Source organism: Saccopteryx leptura, chromosome 13, assembly GCF_036850995.1.
Source record: "Saccopteryx leptura isolate mSacLep1 chromosome 13, mSacLep1_pri_phased_curated, whole genome shotgun sequence".
NCBI lineage: Eukaryota > Metazoa > Chordata > Mammalia > Chiroptera > Emballonuridae > Saccopteryx > Saccopteryx leptura.
The window spans coordinates 27,668,296-27,685,917 of NC_089515.1; the positions used below are offsets into that span (position 1 = coordinate 27,668,296).

Below are 17,622 nucleotides of genomic sequence, written 5' to 3' on the forward strand. Positions count from 1 at the left end.
GCCTGGGATATAATAACTACTCAAAAAGTGTCAGCTTTATGTCTATGATCAGGCTGAGACCTCCTTTTTGGGCAGAGTGTCCCTACATCCTGCAAGGATTCCAGGAAAGTGTCTTCTTAGAGCATAGCTCTATTACCTGCAGGATAACCTAGAAGGTGAGTTGTTGGGTCCCCTGGGGTGTTTTCTGACACCAACCAATTCTCTGACTCTAGCTGGGCGTTCAACAATTCAATACTGACACTAACTGCTTGGAATTAGCACAGACTCCACGGTTTAAGAGCTCAGTTTTGGCCCTGGCCAGTGGGCTCAGTGGTAGAGTATCAGCCCAGTGTGAAGATGTCTCAGGTTGCATTCCTGACCATCTGCTTCTCTCTCCCCCCTTCTCCCCAACCCCTTCCCCCTCTCACAGCCATGGCTTGATCGATGACTGATTCGAGTGCATGCTGAGGATGGCTCTGTAGAGCCTTCGCCTCAGGCACTAAAAAGAGCTCAGCTGTGAGCATGGCCCCAGATGAGCAGAGCATCAGTCCCAGACAGGGGTTTCTGGGTGGAATCCAGTCAGGCCGCATGCAGGAGTCTGTCTCTCTATATTCCCTCCTTTCACTTGGAGAAGAGGAAGAGGAAAAGGAAGGAGAAGGAGAAGGGGAGGGGGAAGGAGAAGGAGAAGGAGAAGAAGGAGAAGGAGAAGGAGAAGGAGAAGGAGAAGGAGAAGGAGAAGGAGAAGGAGAAGGAGAAGGAGAAGGAGAAGGAGAAGGAGGAGAAAAGAGCTCAATCCCACAAGACTGCCCTGACTTCAGATGCTAGTCACAAGCCTTGAGCCACCCACACTTCTGACTCACTAGCTATATAAATCAGGGATCCCACAGACCCCTCCTCGGGGTTGATAATTTGCTAGCTGACTAAATAGAGCTTAGAAAAATACTTGATCTATGTTTATCAGTTTATTATAAAGGATATAACTCCGGACAGTCAAATGGAAGAGAAGCATGGGGCAAGGTGGGGGTGGTGCGGGGGTGCATGTTCTCACCAAGTGTGCCATCCTCCCGGCACTTCCACACGCTCACCTACCCAGAGCTCTCTGAGTCTCCTTGTTTAGGAATCTTTATTACCCATATCCAGCTCCTCCACCCCTCCCAGAGGCTGCAGCGGGTGTGGAGTGTGGCTAATAGTTCCAACCCTCTCATCACTTGGTTTTTCTGGTGAACAGCCTTCTCTTATTTGGAAACTTCACGGTATGTCACTTAGTAACATGATATCTAAAGGGGATTTTTATGAATAACCAAAGCTACTCTTAGTCTCACTCAGGGAATTCCAAGGTTAGAAGCTCAGTCCAGAAACTAGAGACAAAGGCCACATATACTACTTCTTATACCACAGGTTTCAAAGTACTTTTTATCCTAATCAATCATCCTAATGGGTTCCATGTCCTCGCCACAGAATAAAGCTAAAATTAGTCATGACGTCAAACTGGGAGCCCTCCCGGGGTCAGCTCCTAGAAGCCAGTCTGACACAGTATCTCCTCAGAAGCCCAGGGCTGCAGGCAGCAGGGACAGAAGGACATCTACTTCCAGGACTGCAGCTGTCCTGGGAGATGTGCGTCTCCCACGTGTCACCTGTTTTTGTCACTTTAAATGACTTCTCACCTTGTGTTTCAATAGGCCATTGGGACCCAAGAGCTTATCGAAGATGTGTTTTCCCACGTGAGCATCCACGGCTGACAGGGGGTCATCCAGAATATAGATGTCTGCATTCTGATAGGTAGCTCTGGCCAGGCTGATCCGCTGCTTCTGACCGCCACTGAGGTTTATTCCCTGAAGAAAAACCCATTTCCTTCAAGCACTATGCCACGCCACGCCTTCACTGAGGCTACCGGGGAAAGGTAAGGAACAGATTGCCTCAATATGGTCTCAAGGGCTTAAAACAAGTTCCTTTAAACAAATAAACAACTTTGATTCAGATAAATCACTTTAGGCCCAATAAATAAAAGTAGACCCAATTTATCTATTCCTACGGTATAATTTACTTATTCTCTTTGTTGCTGCCTGTCCCATGAGAACATAGTGGTGATATACCAGGCAGACTTCCCCTGTTTTACTCATGGTGTAACTCCAGCACTTACAGTAGTCTCTGGCACACAGGTACTCCATAAATGCATGTTGAATTAATGAACAAAGTCACCCTAGAGCTGTGTCTTCACAAGTCTTCTAATACTTCAAGATCCTTGTCCCCAAAGACTGGGCTCAAGGCAGTTTTAGGAATGGGGATTGTGAAAGAGAAAACCTCAGGCCCAAGATGGTGTCACTTGTGCTAAAACCCAGGTAGAATGCCAAATCTAGATTTAGTACCTGTTTCAGCCTTTCCCAGAAGATTGTCTTAATCAACCAGTGTGAAATTTTCTGGACAATGCCAATGAGGTCATCTGTCCTGCGGGCCTTATATAACGCTGCACCCCCCCACCCCAGGTAATCTGCATGATAAAACTCTTCCCTGCTCACTTCCCCTCAAAACAAACAAACAAACAAACAAACAAAAAAAACCCCACAGATGTCCAGGGCCCCCCCCAAATAATCGTTTTTTATTATTTATGTTTTGCTAATAGTTTCCTTTCCCCACCCTCTTTTTTTGTACAGCCCTTCGAGTGCTCTAGGAGTTGTTAGAGATGATGCTGCCCCGCTCAGTAAAGCCAGGTCTCAAATTTACTTGGTGGGGCCCTGGCCGGTTAGCTCAGTGGTAGAGCGTCGGCCTGGCATGCAGAAGTCCCGGGTTCGATTCCCGGCCAGGGCACACAGGAGAAGCGCCCATTTGCTTCTCCACCCCCCCCTCCTTCCTCTCTGTCTCTCTCTTCCCCTCCCGCAGCCAAGGCTCCATTGGAGCAAAAGATGGCCCGGGCGCTGGGGATGGCTCCTTGGTCTCTGCCCCAGGCGCTAGAGTGGCTCTGGTCGCGGCAGAGCGACGCCCCGGAGGGGCAGAGCATCGCCCCCTGGTGGGCAGAGCGTCGTTGCCCCTGGTGGGCGTGCCGGGTGGATCCTGGTCAGGCGCATGCGGGAGTCTGTCTGACTGTCTCTCCCCATTTCCAGCTTCAGAAAAATACAAAAAAAAAAAAATTTACTTGGTGGAATTTTGTTTTTTAACAGGACTGAGAATGAAAACATCCTAAATATGTAATAATCAGGGATTTCTAAACAAATTATGCTACATCTATATAGTGGATATGATATACAGTAGTTATTAAAAATCTGTTTTTTAAAAAAGCATTTGCACCTGGCCTGGGGTGGCGCAGTGGATAAACCATCAACCTGAAACACCGAGGTCGCCGGTTCAAAACCCTGGGCTTGCCTGGTCGAGGCACATATGAGAAGCAACTACTATGAGTTGCTCTCTCTCAGTCTCTTCCCTTTCTCTCTCACTCTCTCTTTCTCCTCTCTCTAAGGTTAATAAGTAAAGTCTAAAGAAAAGCATTTGCCTAACTGGTGGTGGCACAGTGGATAAGGCATCAACCTGGGATGCTGAGGTCCCAGGTTCAAAACCCCAAGGTCGCCAGCTTGAACATGGGCTCATCCGGCTTTAGCACAGGCTCACCAGCTTGAGCACAGGGCTGCTGATTTGAGTGTGGCATCATTAAAATGATCCCATGGTCACTGGCTTGAGTCCAAAGGTAGCTGGCTTGAGCCCAAGCTCACTGGCTTGAGCAAGGGGTCACTGGCTTGACTGGAGCCGCTTGGGGAAGGCATATGAGAAGCAATCAATGAATAATTGAAGTTACACAATGATGAGTTGATGCTTCTCATCTCTCTCCCTTCCTGTCTGTCTCTCTCTCTTGCGTGCATATGTGCGCACATATAAAAAATGAAAACGAAAAAGAAAGGCATTTAATAACATGAGGAAAGAATTCACACTACATATCTGACTGTTAGAAGCAGTTTACTGGAACATTTCTGATGTCCACTGACCTCCAGCAGAGTCGGAACACCCAAGCTGCTTGCTCTCCCTCCACCATGATGTCCACCTTGGGCCTGTCACCAGATATGTAACCTCTCAGGTTCTAGCCTCATCATCTTCCTTTTCTATTTTATTTATTTATTTATTTATTTATTACAGAGACAGAGAGAGAGTCAAAGAGAGGAATAAATAGGGACAGACAGACAGGAACGGAGAGAGATGAGAAGCATCAATCATCAGCTTTTTGTTGAGACACCTTAGTTGTTCATTGATTGTTTTCTCATATGTGCCATGACTGCGGGCCTTCAGCAGACCAAGTAACCCCTTGCTCAAGCCAGCGACCTTGGGTCCAAGCTGGTGAGCTTTTTGCTCAAACCAGATGAGCCCGCACTCAAGCTGGCTACCTCGGGGTCTTGAACCTGGGTCCTCCACTTCCCAATCTGACCTCTATCCACTGCGCCACCGCCTAGTCAGGCATTATCTTCCTTTAGATGACATAATCATTATATGTGCTTCCACGAGTAATTTTTTTTTTTTTTTTACAGAGAGAAAGATAGACAGGGACAGACAGACAGGAACAGAGAGATGAGAAGCATCAATCATTAGTTTTTCGTCGTGCGTTGCAACACCCTAATTGTTCATTGATTGCTTTCTCATACGTGCCCTGACCGTGGGCCTTCAGCAGACCGAGTAATCTCTTGCTCGAGCCAGCGACCTTGGGTCCAAGCTGGTGAGCTTTTTGCTCAAACCAGATGAGCCCATGCTCAAGCTGGCGACCTTGGGGTCTCGAACCTGGGTCCTTCCGCATCCCAGTCCAACGCTCTATCCACTGCACCACTGCCTGGTCAGGCCAAGAGTAATATTTTTAAGTTTCTGAGTTATTTGTCTAAAATACAGTGCAAACTCAGGTTTCCTGGGGTTTGCTCCAAACATCACCATCCAAGTTGCTCAACTGTTTTGTTGCCCACACGTCTTCACCGTCCTCCCTTCCTACTTCTTCACCCTTCAAGGTTCTGAGTACCTTCTCTCCGATCTCGGCCAGGTCGCCTCCGGGCAGCACTTCCAAGTCTTGGAGGAGGGCACAGGCCTCTAGAATTTGCTGGTATCTGCTTTCTTCGAACTCTGACCCAAAGAGGATGTTGTCCTTTATGGTGCCGTTCTGGATCCAGGACTGCTGCGGGACGTAGGCTATCGTGCCCTGGATGGGAGAGGACCAGACCACACGACACTTGTACCTCCACACATGCAGGGCTGAAGGACGGGTGGCCAGAGCAGGCAGGGACAGACAGAACTTAGATTTGAGGAAACGTATGTCAGGTTAACTGAACATCTATTTCTAAATGTGCTTATTGCACCAACCAGGGAGAAAGAATGCAAAGTCCTACTTATCACGTGAAGTCCCCTTTCGTTGACTCTCACTTTCTAGCCATGATCCTGAAAACGGGAGGATGAATACACATGCAGTTTTTAGAATAATGTTCTAGTCAGACCCTAGTGAGTGCACAAGGACCGACCGAGGACTAGCACTGCCGGGCGCATGGGCGACATCAGAGGAAGCGAGAACTAGGAAATGGGATTAGGGTGCAGGCTGACGCATGGAGCAGGTCACGTCCGAAGAAAGATAAACCTGAAATATGCCTGTCTGAGGAAAAGCTCAGTTATGACACAGCAAGAAAAGCTTCCTAAGAGGAGTTAAGAGACAGAGTTAAATCTGTGCATTCTGCAGAGATACAGAGATGAGACTGAGGGTTGCCAGAGGGGCGGGGGTTGGGGGACTAGGCGAGAAAGGTGAAGGGGTTAAGAACTACGACTTGGTAGTCATAAAATAGCCACAGGGATATAAAGTACAGCATAGGGAATAGAGTCAGTAATTCTGTAATAACTACATACGGTGCCAGGTGGGTACTGCAAATATTGAGGACTACTCTATAAAGTATATGATTGTCTAACCACTATGCTGTATACCTAAAACTAATATAAAATAGCATTGCATGTCAACTGTAATGGAAAAACGTATTTGTAGAGTCTGCTCTGCTACACTGCATGTTAATTTAATGCAAATTTGCTCATCGGTGATTGGCAAATCAGGGAATAATATCAGTATGAAGTAGAAGTTCTTTTTATTTTTTTTGTTTTTGGGATTTTCTTAAGTTGGAAACGGGGAGGCAGTCAGACAGACTCCCGCATGCACCTGACTGGGATCCACCCGGCATACCCACCAGGGGGCGATGCTCTGCCCATCTGGGGCGTCGCTCTGCTGCAATCAGAGCCATTCTAGCGCCTGAGGCAGAGGCCATAGAGCCATCCTCAGCACCCGGGCAAACTTTGCTCCAATGGAGCCTTGGCTGCGGGAGGGGAAGAGAGAGACAGAGAGGAAGGAGAGGGGGAGGGGTGGAGAAGCAGATGGGCGCTTCTCCTGTGTGCCCTGGCCGGGAATCAAACCCGGGACTCCCGCACGCCAGGCCAACGCTCTACCACTGAGCAAACCGTCCAGGGCCATGAAGTAGAAGTTCTTAAAAATGGTCTGAGCATGTAAATGAAAAGCAATCAGGGGCGAGATTTCTCATAATTAGAAAGAAGAATTAGCAATATATAAAGGTCTTGAGGCCTCTTTTTGGCATAAGCAACCACAGGTGAAGTGATTCAAAGTACCTAGAGTGACCCCTACACTTAGCTCTCCGTAAGCTGGACCGCTGGTGAAGTTGCCATGTAAACATGTCCTCTCTGTTAAAAGCATCATAATTGATACAGATGTCTACACCTTGCAGCAAATTTCTGTATTGGAAACTAGTGCCCCCAAAAGAGGAGGGGGAGGCCCTGAACTAACTGTGATGCTGGGTACAGTTGCCGTGAGATTTTACATGCTCCTGTTCTTATTGTTATTGGTTATTGTTTTGGTTGGTGTCCTGGTTAAAAAGTTACATAAGACCCGGGTTCGATTCCTGGCCAGGGCACATAGGAGAAGCGCCCATTTGCTTCTCCACCCCTCCGCCGCGCTTTCCTCTCTGTCTCTCTCTTCCCCTCCCGCAGCCAAGGCTCCATTGGAGCAAAGATGGCCCGGGCGCTGGGCATGGCTCTGTGGCCTCTGCCTCAGGCGCTAGAGTGGCTCTGGTCGCAATATGGCGACGCCCAGGATGGGCAGAGCATCGCCCCCTGGGGGGCAGAGCACCGCCCCTGGTGGGCGTGCCAGGTGGATCCCGGTCGGGCACATGCGGGAGTCTGTCTGACTGTCTCTCCCTGTTTCCAGCTTCAGAAAAATGAAAAAAAAAAAAAAAAAAAAAAAAAAAAAAAGTTACATAAGTTTAATAATCTGTTCCAGCTCTTTCCCCCAGGTCTTGTTATTTCTGTTGCATAATTTTGTAGAATGTGAAGTTTTCAGAAACACAGAGATAGAGATAGCAGAATCGCCTATGCTTGGAAAGAAGGTATCCTGTTCAACAGTTTCACCTGAGTAGCTCATTAAAACTGCAGTCTTAGAATCTACCCCTTGAGCCTGATTATGTATGTGAGGTCAGGCAAAGAATCCATAGGTTACAAGTCTACCAGATGTCCCCAAGACCTTTCACCTAGACAGCAACACAACAGCAGTGGCAGCCAGACTGTCGTCCTCTGTCCCTCTCCCACAGGACAGAGCAGCAGGAAGCAGCCCACATGTGAGTGTCACAGTCTTCTCCCGGGCATTCCCTCTCACCTTGATGGTGATGTGCCCGTGGACATTTTCCATTTCTCCCAGCATGGCTGACATCAAGGAGGATTTCCCGGAGCCCACCGAACCCACCACAGCCACCAACTGGCCTGGCATAATGTCCAGGTTCACGCTGAAAGTGTATACGAAGGAGATGAGGAAATTTATTCAAGAGGAGTTCAAACCACTTCTCAGACTCTCCATGGGAAATCTGACATTTGGAGATTTTCTCTCAGGACTGGAAAATTTGTCTTGGATATACAAGATTCCAACGTGCTTCTTTAATTTATTTTTAATCTCTGAGAGCCTAGAGAGTGAACCCTAATGTATTCAACTCATCTTTAAGCATTTGTGGCAAACTTGGGTTTCCACTGGAAAAATTCTTTTAGAGCTAATATGGTGCTATTGAATAACACCCCTGTGAGAGTCTGGAGACCTGAGTCCAAGTCCCAGCTTCGTCACTGCCAAGCTGTGTAATCTTAAAACATCACATCCTCTGGTGTTCCACTAGATTAATGTTTCCCAAACTTGGTTCTTCAATAAGACTAGCCATTCAATGAAACACTTGTTGAAAGTATAGACTACTCCTCCTCTCCTGGAGGTCTAGCTACGTCTGGCTGGGGAGGGGCCCATACTGGGCTAGGCTCCTGGAAAATCTGTGTGCCGGCCCTATTGTTTGAGTTCCTGGAATATTAGGAACCTCAGGAACTTGTTCACAGTCTTTCTGAACCTGCCCATCAAGCTGAACTTCTTCTAGACTTATATGAGCAAAGGGGGTCTGTGTCCAGTCTCCTCTCTGCAAAGAGAAGCTTTCAGGTTGGGGTTCAGAGGAATTTCTGGCCTGAAAAATCCTGGAGCAAGCTCCAGAGTCCGTGTTCAAGGCTGTAGAAATAGTAGAAAGGGTGAAAAGGCCTGTGGTTGCAGGGAGATGCTAAGGGGTGCTCAGTTAGGAAGAAAGATCTGTGTGCTCAGGCTCCTTCCTGGTCTTCTCTGTGGGTACTGGGCTCAGCGGATGAGCCGGGTGCTGTGTAACACACAGTGCTTAAGAAACACATTATATGGGCCTGACCTGTGGTGGTGCAGTGGATAAAGCGTCGACCTGGAAATGCTGAGGTCGCCGGTTTGAAACCCTGGGCTTGCCTGGTCAAGGCACATATGGGAGTTGATGCTTCCAGCTCCTCCCCACCTTCTCTCTCTCTCTCTCCTCTCTCTCTCCCTTTCTGTCTCTCTCTCTCCTCTCTAAAAAATGAATTTAAAAAAAAATTAAAAAAAAAAAAAAAGAAACACATTATATGCAACATCATGGAAAAAAGGGGTTGGCTTAGGGCAGAGGAGGCGGCCTCCGGGGTATAATGCAGGGATGGGTTATTTAGATGTAAAACTCCAGACCTGAAATTGAATCTTACAGAGGCAGCTCCCACTGTCCACTCTGAGGAAGGAACTCCAATGTTTTGTTTGTTTTTTATTTTAATTTTTTGGCCTTGGTCATTTGGCTCAGTGGATAGAGCATTGGCCTGGTGTGTGGATGTCCCAGGTTCGATTTCCAGTCAGGACACAAAGGAGAAGCGACCATCTGCTTCTCCTCCTTCCTGCTCCCCTTCTTCTCTCTCTCTCTTCCCCTCACACAGCCATGGCTCAATTGGTTCTAGCGGATTGGCCCTGGGCGCTGAGGATGGCTCCATGGAGCCTCTGCCTCAGGTGCTAAAAATAGCTCAGTTATGAGCATGGTCCCATATGGGCAAAGCATCAGCCCCAGACAGGGATTGCACCAATTAGGGTGCATGCAGGAGTCTATCTCTTTATCTCCCCTCCTCTCACTTGGAAAAGAAAAAAAAATTAAAACAAAATTTTTTGAGAGAGACAGGAAGGGCAAGAGATGAGAAACACCATCTCATAGTTGCATCACTTTAGTTATTCATTGTTGCTTCTCATATGTACCTTAACTGGCCAGTGACCCCTTGCTCAAGCCAGCGACCTTGGGATCATGTGAATGATCCGGCAGTCAAGCCAGCGAGCCTGTGCTCAAGCCAGCGACCTTGGGGTTTCGAACCTGGGAACTCAGCATCCCAGGTTGACACTCTATCCACAGTGCCATCACCAGTCAAGCTCCAACATTTTTAATTACATTCTTAAATGAATGAATTAACTTCAATTGAGTTCAGGTTCTGGCGTGTATCCTCTACTGAGCTGAAGACCTAGGCCACCTGTCCACCACACACTGCTTCCAGCCACAATCTGGAGAACAAATGTTGTCATGGGTTCTCAGCTGGACCCATGTGGTCCCTCCATAGGAAAGCAGGTGGCAGATGCATTTACGAGCAAAGAGGCTCAGGATCTTCGCTGTCAGCTCAGCCCTGCAGCGGTGGAGCCTGCACTGGTATCTAACTGAAGATGCACACGCAGCTCGTCTCCCTATGTGCTCTAGTACATGGACTCTTTCGCTCACGGGACAAGCAGGGAGAGTCCTAAAGAACAGCAGGATGCAAAGGAGGCAGCTCACTTTTGAATTGTGGCTTCCGCATCACGGTCCCAGGTAAAGGAGGCCTCGGAAAACTGCGCGGCTTTGTCTGTTGAGAAGAAGGCTCTCTTTTAGTCAGATGTAGGTGCCCACCTGCCTGTCTGCCATTTCACAGCCTTCACGTGTCCCTCTCCGCTTCCTCCAGCAGATCCCGATCACCTCTGGCAGGTGCTGGCCCCTGCGCTAGCGAAACGTCCTGGGGGAGACCAGAAGTGGCCTGTGTACCAAGCCCTTTCTGATTCAGGAGTGCCAAGCCTGTTGTGAGCCTAGATTTCAGACCTATAGACCAGGGGTCTCAAACTCAACTCAGCATGTGGGCCGCAGAGCAAGATCACAGCCGTTTGGCGGGCCGCACTAGGTCTACAAAAGGCAACTGTTACGCAACACTTTTCTCACTGCAGTTGAAAACAAAAAAAAAAATCAGTACAACAAGCACAATCGTACATGCAGTTTACTCAGTGTCACAAAATGACCAGAAACTGTAGTTCGCATCACAACTGCTGTTAACTAAGCTAATATCTAGCTAGGATGCTAGAGAAATGAAAAATACAAGTAGGCCCCTAGGCTTACTTAATTTTATCCAAAATATTTTGAACTTCGTGGATTAGTCTGCGGGCCGCACAAAATTGTTCGGTGGGCCGCATGCGGCTCGTGGGCCGCGAGTTTGAGACCCCTGCTATAGACCCTCTGGGTACATTCCCAGGCCCTGTCAAGGAGTGTCCCGGTATAAGTCCACCTACATATATACAGCCACTGACTCCCTACCCTGGATTACAGACCCGCAGCTCACTCTGGCCGTGGACGTCCCCAACCCTTAAACCTCCAGAACCTGCATTGTCCTTGCTCCAGCCTACTGTCCCAGCACCACGGGCTCAGCTCCATCCTGCCTCTGCCCTCTAGATCCTTTGCAAGATTCCTGCTTATCCTCAGAACAGCTGGCTTAGCTTCGTTTAGCCATCTGGCCAACCACTTGGTTCTACGTGAAAACATAATTTAAGTAAAAACAGCACGCTTCTATGCAAATGTGGGTTCAAGGTAAGTCCCCTTGCTCTCCTTTTTGATCAGTTTGCTGCCGCTGAGCCCTTGTATGTCAAAGGGCTGGTGCCAGCCCTGTGGGTAAGTTGGGGAAACCGTTTCCAAGTTCATTTACCAGAATTGTGGTCCTGTTGAATGGCAGATGTGTCCAAGTCATCCTCTCCCAAGTACTTCTCCAGCCGTTCTGTGGAAACACTGGCCTAGAGAAGAACACAAAAGATTTCAAGAATGAACTATCCAGCCCTGGCCGGTTGGCTCAGCGGTAGAGTGTCGGCCTGGCGTGCGGGGGACCTGGGTTCGATTCCCGGCCAGGGCACACAGGAGAAGCGCCCATCTGCTTCTCCACCCCCCCTCCTTCCTCTCTGTCTCTCTCTTCCCTTCCCGCAGCCAAGGCTCCATTGGAGCAAAGATGGCCCGGGCGCTGGGGATGGCTCCTTGGCCTCTGCCCCAGGCGCTAAAGTGGCTCTGGTCGCGGCAGAGCGACGCCCCGGAGGGGCAGAGCGTCGCCCCCTGGTGGGCAGAGCATCGCCCCTGGTGGGCGTGCCGGGTGGATCCCGGTCGGGCGCATGCGGGAGTCTGACTGTCTCTCCCCATTTCCAGCTTCAGAAAAATACAAAAAAAAAAAAAAAAAAAAAAAGAATGAACTATCCAATGACAGCACGAACAGGAGAGGATTTTGACGTTGTCACCAGACGTGGGTGTGGAAGGAGAGAGTCAACCTGCCAGGTTTCTTGCCCACAGTTTGGCACTTGCCGCTGGAACCTCCTGACCCCACTACAGACTCAAATCAACCTCACCTCGACCCTGACAGCCAGCCCATCCCTCTGACGGAGGCCAATGGAGATACTGTGCTTCAACCTTTCAGAAAACTGCGGGGAGAAGGAGGGCGACTCTGCTGCTCTCTCTCTCTCCCCGTCTTTGTTCCTAGCTCCAGAAACTGTCTCTTGCCTCTCTCTGGGATAGAGCCTTAACTCCTACCTGGTCTGGCCACTAGGCCCCTGGCATGCCCCTCTGTTACTGGGTCCATGCTTTAATGAGCCATTCAGTGTTCTAACTGAGCCCATACCGGGACTCTGGAGGGGAACTGGCCATGGCACACTCTGACATAGGCCACAGAGGTCAAGCTTATATTGCAGTTGATCTAAGTGCTGGCAGAACACCCTGTGGTCCCCCTGGGACATGAGAACTTGGGAAGATTTCCAGGAGCTTTTCAAGGACATTTCTCACTTGCCTCTCTGGCGTCCAGGGATGCTGTCATGAGACAGTGTCTCACCGCCGGGGTTCTGAGGACGTGTGAGGCTTTCTGCCCCGCCCTCTCCTTAGGGTGCGACCACAGACTATAGAGCTGCTCAGCTGCTGCAGGGACTGGCTCCTCAGAAACAGGGCACCCTGCTGTCCTGCTACATTGGCATCGGGTCACTTTTGTTTCAGTGTCATCTTCTGGGACAGGGAATGCAGGGAGCTGACCCTGCATTTTGCTGACCTTACTCTTGCTATCTACATAATAAACTTAATCCAAAAAGAGCATGTTGTTTCTTTATTGGCCATACCTGTCAGCTTTTCTTAACACCCTCCAGGACAGGGATGCCTTCTCCTAAACCCCAGCCTTCCCTGTGGCCTGAGCAGTCTAAAGTCAGCCACCTCTGAGATGAATGCCAATGACCACACTCTGTCGTCCCGGCTGCTCGCCAGTCTGCCCTGTGATCTTCCGCACGGTCTGGTCCATCTCAGAGACTGGGTTCAGGTTCCAGGACCCAGATGTCCCCTCTGGCCCACCCTAGTTCTCCTGACCTCCTAATTCATTTTCTGATAGCTTGAGGTCCCCAAATTGCCTTTGGTTTTACCACCACCTGGCTTCATACAGAGAGGGCTCTTTCTTTCCCTTCTTTCTATAGTTCCCTAATGCTGTGTGAATGCCCCCAAGAGCCTCATGGAAATGTGGGAAAAACTCGGTTGGGAAAGGGTTTAGAAATGTTCCAGATACCAGGGTGAATCACAGATGTGGTCCCAAGCATTGTACCCGTGAGGGAGAGAGAATCCTCCCGTTATAGTCAGATACATGGGCTCAGAGGGCCTATGATTTTACTAAGATCAAACCACCCACCCTTCTTTAGAGACCAGACAACTCTCTCTAGGTGAAAGCTCACCAGCAGAAGCTAGCGATGAGTTATGATAGGCTAGTCATTCTAAAACAGGGGTCCCCAAACTACGGCCCGCGGGCCGCATGCGGCCCCCTGAGGCCATTTATCCGGCCCCCACCGCACTTCCAGAAGAGGCATCTCTTTCATTGGTGGTCAGTGAGAGGAGCATAGTTCCCATTGAAATACTGGTCAGTTTGTTGATTTAAATTTACTTCTCTTTATTTTAAATATTGTATTTGTTTCCGTTTTGCTTTGTTTTTTTACTTTAAAATAAGATATGTGCAGTGTGCATAGGGATTTGTTCATAGTTTTTTTTTAGTCTGGCCCTCCAACGGTCTGAGGGACAGTGAACTGGCCCCCTGTGTAAAAAGTTTGGGGACCCCTGTCCTAAAACCTGAGGCTTTTAATCAGAGATAATCAGCAGTGGAAGTTCCTACCTACCTGGAGCATGGAGGAGATTAACATGGGAAACATGCTCAGGGGAAAGCGTAGGATATTGAAGAGGGTGATGGAGGTGAAGGCCTTGTTTGCATCCAAAATATTATTGCTATTCACCAGGACGTAGACTGAAAATGTGGTCACAGATACCTAGAAAAGCAAGGTCATGAACAATTTATTCCTAAAAGGACTCAAGCAGCCTTGTGCTAAATTTCAGGAACACAGATTAGAACTGAAGGAATCTTAGAGATTATCTCGACCTTCTCATATTACAGATGAGAAAGCTGAGCCTGAGAGAAGTACAAAATATCTTGCCTGAGTCATAAAGTCAATTAATGGCATTGCTGGAACTAGAACTTGGGTCTCTGGCAAGTTCTAGTGTTTCTTCCACTATCAACCCACATGACGTCCCCAAGAAGACAAGAAACCCTCCTTCGCAAACCATTCCTGGAGATCACATTCATGTTGAATATCCCGGCAATGTGCTCTGGGCTCTCAGACCACCAAACTGTACTGAAGGGTGAAATCAGAGCTGGAAGCATGAGGTAGGAAGAGCAGCATGGGGAGTTGAGGAAGGGGGTGGAGTTCCCTGGATTTCCGGGTCAGGGCTAAAGGCTCTGGGCAGTCTACCTAGGACAGACCTTCTTCAGGAAGCTGTCCCAGCCCACAGACTTGTGTCACTCACCAGGATCGGAGTTGAGAATAGGAGAAACATGATCACAGCCTGCAACTGCCCAAAAGTGAGCAAATTCTTCAGCTCTTTCTTCCGGAGGCTGTGGACTTGGTTTTTGAATGAAGGTTCCCAAGCAAAATATTTCAGGATCTAATGGGATAAAAAAGAACACAGCTCACACTATTGTCCCCAAAGGACACCAGGTAGACCTCATCCACCCAGGTTTTAGGATATAGCCCTTAAATTTGGGGGATGGGGAGAAATCCAGATTATAAAGTATGATTATAGAAAGGTAGCTTGGCCCTGGCTGGTTGGCTCAGTGGTAGAGCGTCGGCCTGGCGTGCAGAAGTCCCGGGTTCGATTCCCGGCCAGGGCACACAGGAGAAGCGCCCATCTGCTTCTCCACCCCTCCCCCTCTCCTTCCTCTCTGTCTCTCTCTTCCCCTCCTGCAGCCGAGGCTCCATTGGAGCAAAGATGGCCCGGGTGCTGAGGATGGCTCTGTGGCCTCTGCCTCAGGCGCTAGAGTGGCTCTGGATGCAACAGAGCGATGCCCCAGAGGGGCAGAACATCGCCCCCTGGTGGGCATGCCGGGTGGATCCCGGTCAGGCGCATGCGGGAGTCTGTCTGACTGCCTCCCTGTTTCCAGCTTCGGAAAAATGAAAAAAAAAAAAAGAAAGGTAGCTTATTTTTGTTGACAACCTACAATGTACAAACGTTTTATAGACATTATTTTACTTAATCCCTATAAAATCTAAGAGTCACTAACAGTTCCAGTTTGCTTGGGACTAGGGGCTACCCAGGAGCAGGGCTCCCAGTGCTAAACCTGGAGAGTTCTGGGGAAACTAGGGAGAGTTAGTTTCCTACTTCTGTAGAATTACTGTATTTATTTTAAAGATAAGAAAGCAGGCTGAAAGAGGCTAGGTAACTTGCCCGAAGTCAACAGCTAGCTAGTCATAGAGCTGAGACTCAAAACCAGGTGTTCATTTTGCCACGTTAGCAGGAAGGCATTTCAGAACTCTGGGGGGAGAAGTATCAGGGCATTCAAAGGGTCCTCTGTTTCATTTTCAAGAACTCTGTGGTAACGTAAAATCCATGAATTCAAAACAACATATATATTTTAAAAGATTTCATCCATCGCCTTTGGAGGATGAAATGCATTATTTTGAAAACTGATAAATAGAGAAAAGAAGAAAGCATTTATTCTTCCTATCCTATACAAATTTTATTTTAAGGTGATCAACTAATTGATTAAGATAATTCTTCTTTATAGAATTCCAGCTAATCAACACCAAAAGAGTAATAGGATTAAAATATCACCCTCTTGTAACTCCTAATGAAATAATAGATCAAGGCAATGACTGGTTTTTCAACCTCTGCTGCATGTTAGAATCACTTAGGGAGCTTTTAAAATACTATATATGTCTGGAGCTCATCGCTAGGGAGTCCATTTTAAATGGTTTGAAGTAGGGCCCAAGCCTCAGTGGGTGTAACAAATTTACCAAGGGATCAAAATGCGCTGCCAGGGCCACAGAGCAGTGCTCTAGGTGCAAGAACGGCAGGACGTTTAACAAGGGATGGATCTAGGCCGACAGCACCTGGACGCTGGCACACTCATTGCCGCTGATGTTTGGAAGTACACTGCACAACCTGGAAGCATCCTCACCTGTCCCCACCCCGCCAATATCATAACTAAATCTAGTCAAGTTTTAGATCTAACTACCAATTTACCTGAGATATAGGACATAGGCAACCTGGTTCTCCAGTATCACTAAATAAAGGTGGAGGGGGATACCATTGTAGATTAAAAGAACTGCCGACTAAATGCCAGGTGTAGATAATCTTGGGATCCTTATTTAAACTAACCAACAGGTTTTTTTTGTGTGTTATTTTTGAGCGATGTATGAGGTAATTAAGGAAATTCCATAATACCAAAGAATAGTTGTTAATTTTTTTAGGCGTGATAATGGTATTGTGGTTATGTTTATAAACCAAGTCTTTCTTTTACAAATATATTCAGAGTGTTTACTAATTAAATGACAGCATAATTTGAGATTTGCTTGAAAATAATTTATCAGGGCATGAGGTGGGGGTGGAGGGGTATAGATGAAACTAGTTAGGTCATGTTGATAATTGCTGGAGCTGCGTAATGTTCACAGGAGTTGATTATATCATTCTGGTTACTTTTATGCACATAGAATAATTTGGAAGCTAATAATATAAAAACAAAACAAACCAGTTATGGTCAGTAAATAGAAATGAAGGTTCAAACGAAGGTCTGAGAGCAAGAGAAGAAACAGGAGACTGGTGGGTAGAGTACTCCGGAACCACCCGACACAGGAGCCTAGAAGAGGGAGCCCACAGCCTCCGCCAGGGTTCGGTATGGCCACGCCCCAGAGCCGCTATCTCTGCGCACGCACCGAGGCGGGCCACCTGCACTCGGCTTCTCACCTTGATTCCATTGAGAATCTCATTCATGGTCTTTAAACGTTTGTCTTTCTGCTTCATAATTTTTACCTGCCAGGAAAAAGGAAAACAAAAAGAAAACACTTCCATGTGAGAGGGTCCAGATTTGCTGCAGACGGTAGGTCTCGGTGGCATGTGTGGCTGTCACTTGGTAAGAGCTTGAGGTGCCCAGTGACCAGATGTGTCTCTTCCGCTCTCCTCTTCGCCTACTCTGCCCCTGCCACATCCCCTTCTCTCTGACCCTTGAACATGCCACTCTTGTTTCTGCCCCTCAGCACTGGCCCGACCGAGCTCTCTTCCACATGGGGCTTATGTGGTTCAGACAGAGCTCGGCTCAAATAGCCCTTCCTCACAGAAGCCTTTCCTGCCCGATCATCTGAAACAACCACCCACTCACTCGCTACCACGTCACCTTGTTTAATCCTCTGCGTAGGGCTTATCACGATCTGATATTTTTTTCTTCCCGGCTTTTGTGTTTATGGCCTGACTCTCCATCCTAAGTAGAATGTAAGCTCCACACGAACACGAGCTTTGTCTAACATGCTGCTGTGTTCCCAGAAAAGCAGGCTGCACGATTAGCATTTTAAAAATATTCTGTAACTAAATGAATGCAAAACGAATGAATATATTACGCAGGCCATACAGTCCATCCAACCAACTTATGATTTCTGGCAGAACTACGGACGTCCACATGGAACCCTGCCACCTAGCGGTAGCAAGGTTCATTGCT

The 17,622-nt window shown here is 48.1% G+C and overlaps 1 protein-coding gene across 1 annotated transcript in view; it reads right to left on the minus strand.

Moving 5' to 3' along the window:
* Window positions 1-17,622, minus strand: part of ABCC2 (ATP binding cassette subfamily C member 2) — an 87,835-nt gene that overhangs the window by 33,350 nt on the left and 36,863 nt on the right. The window contains exons 11-18 of the mRNA XM_066355538.1: window positions 16,878-16,943; window positions 14,442-14,579; window positions 13,760-13,906; window positions 11,293-11,377; window positions 10,125-10,191; window positions 7,631-7,757; window positions 4,961-5,137; window positions 1,644-1,811 (exon numbers count right to left, since the gene is read on the minus strand). Coding sequence (XP_066211635.1) covers window positions 1,644-1,811; window positions 4,961-5,137; window positions 7,631-7,757; window positions 10,125-10,191; window positions 11,293-11,377; window positions 13,760-13,906; window positions 14,442-14,579; window positions 16,878-16,943 — 975 coding nt within the window. The remainder of the gene's footprint in view (window positions 1-1,643; window positions 1,812-4,960; window positions 5,138-7,630; window positions 7,758-10,124; window positions 10,192-11,292; window positions 11,378-13,759; window positions 13,907-14,441; window positions 14,580-16,877; window positions 16,944-17,622) is intronic.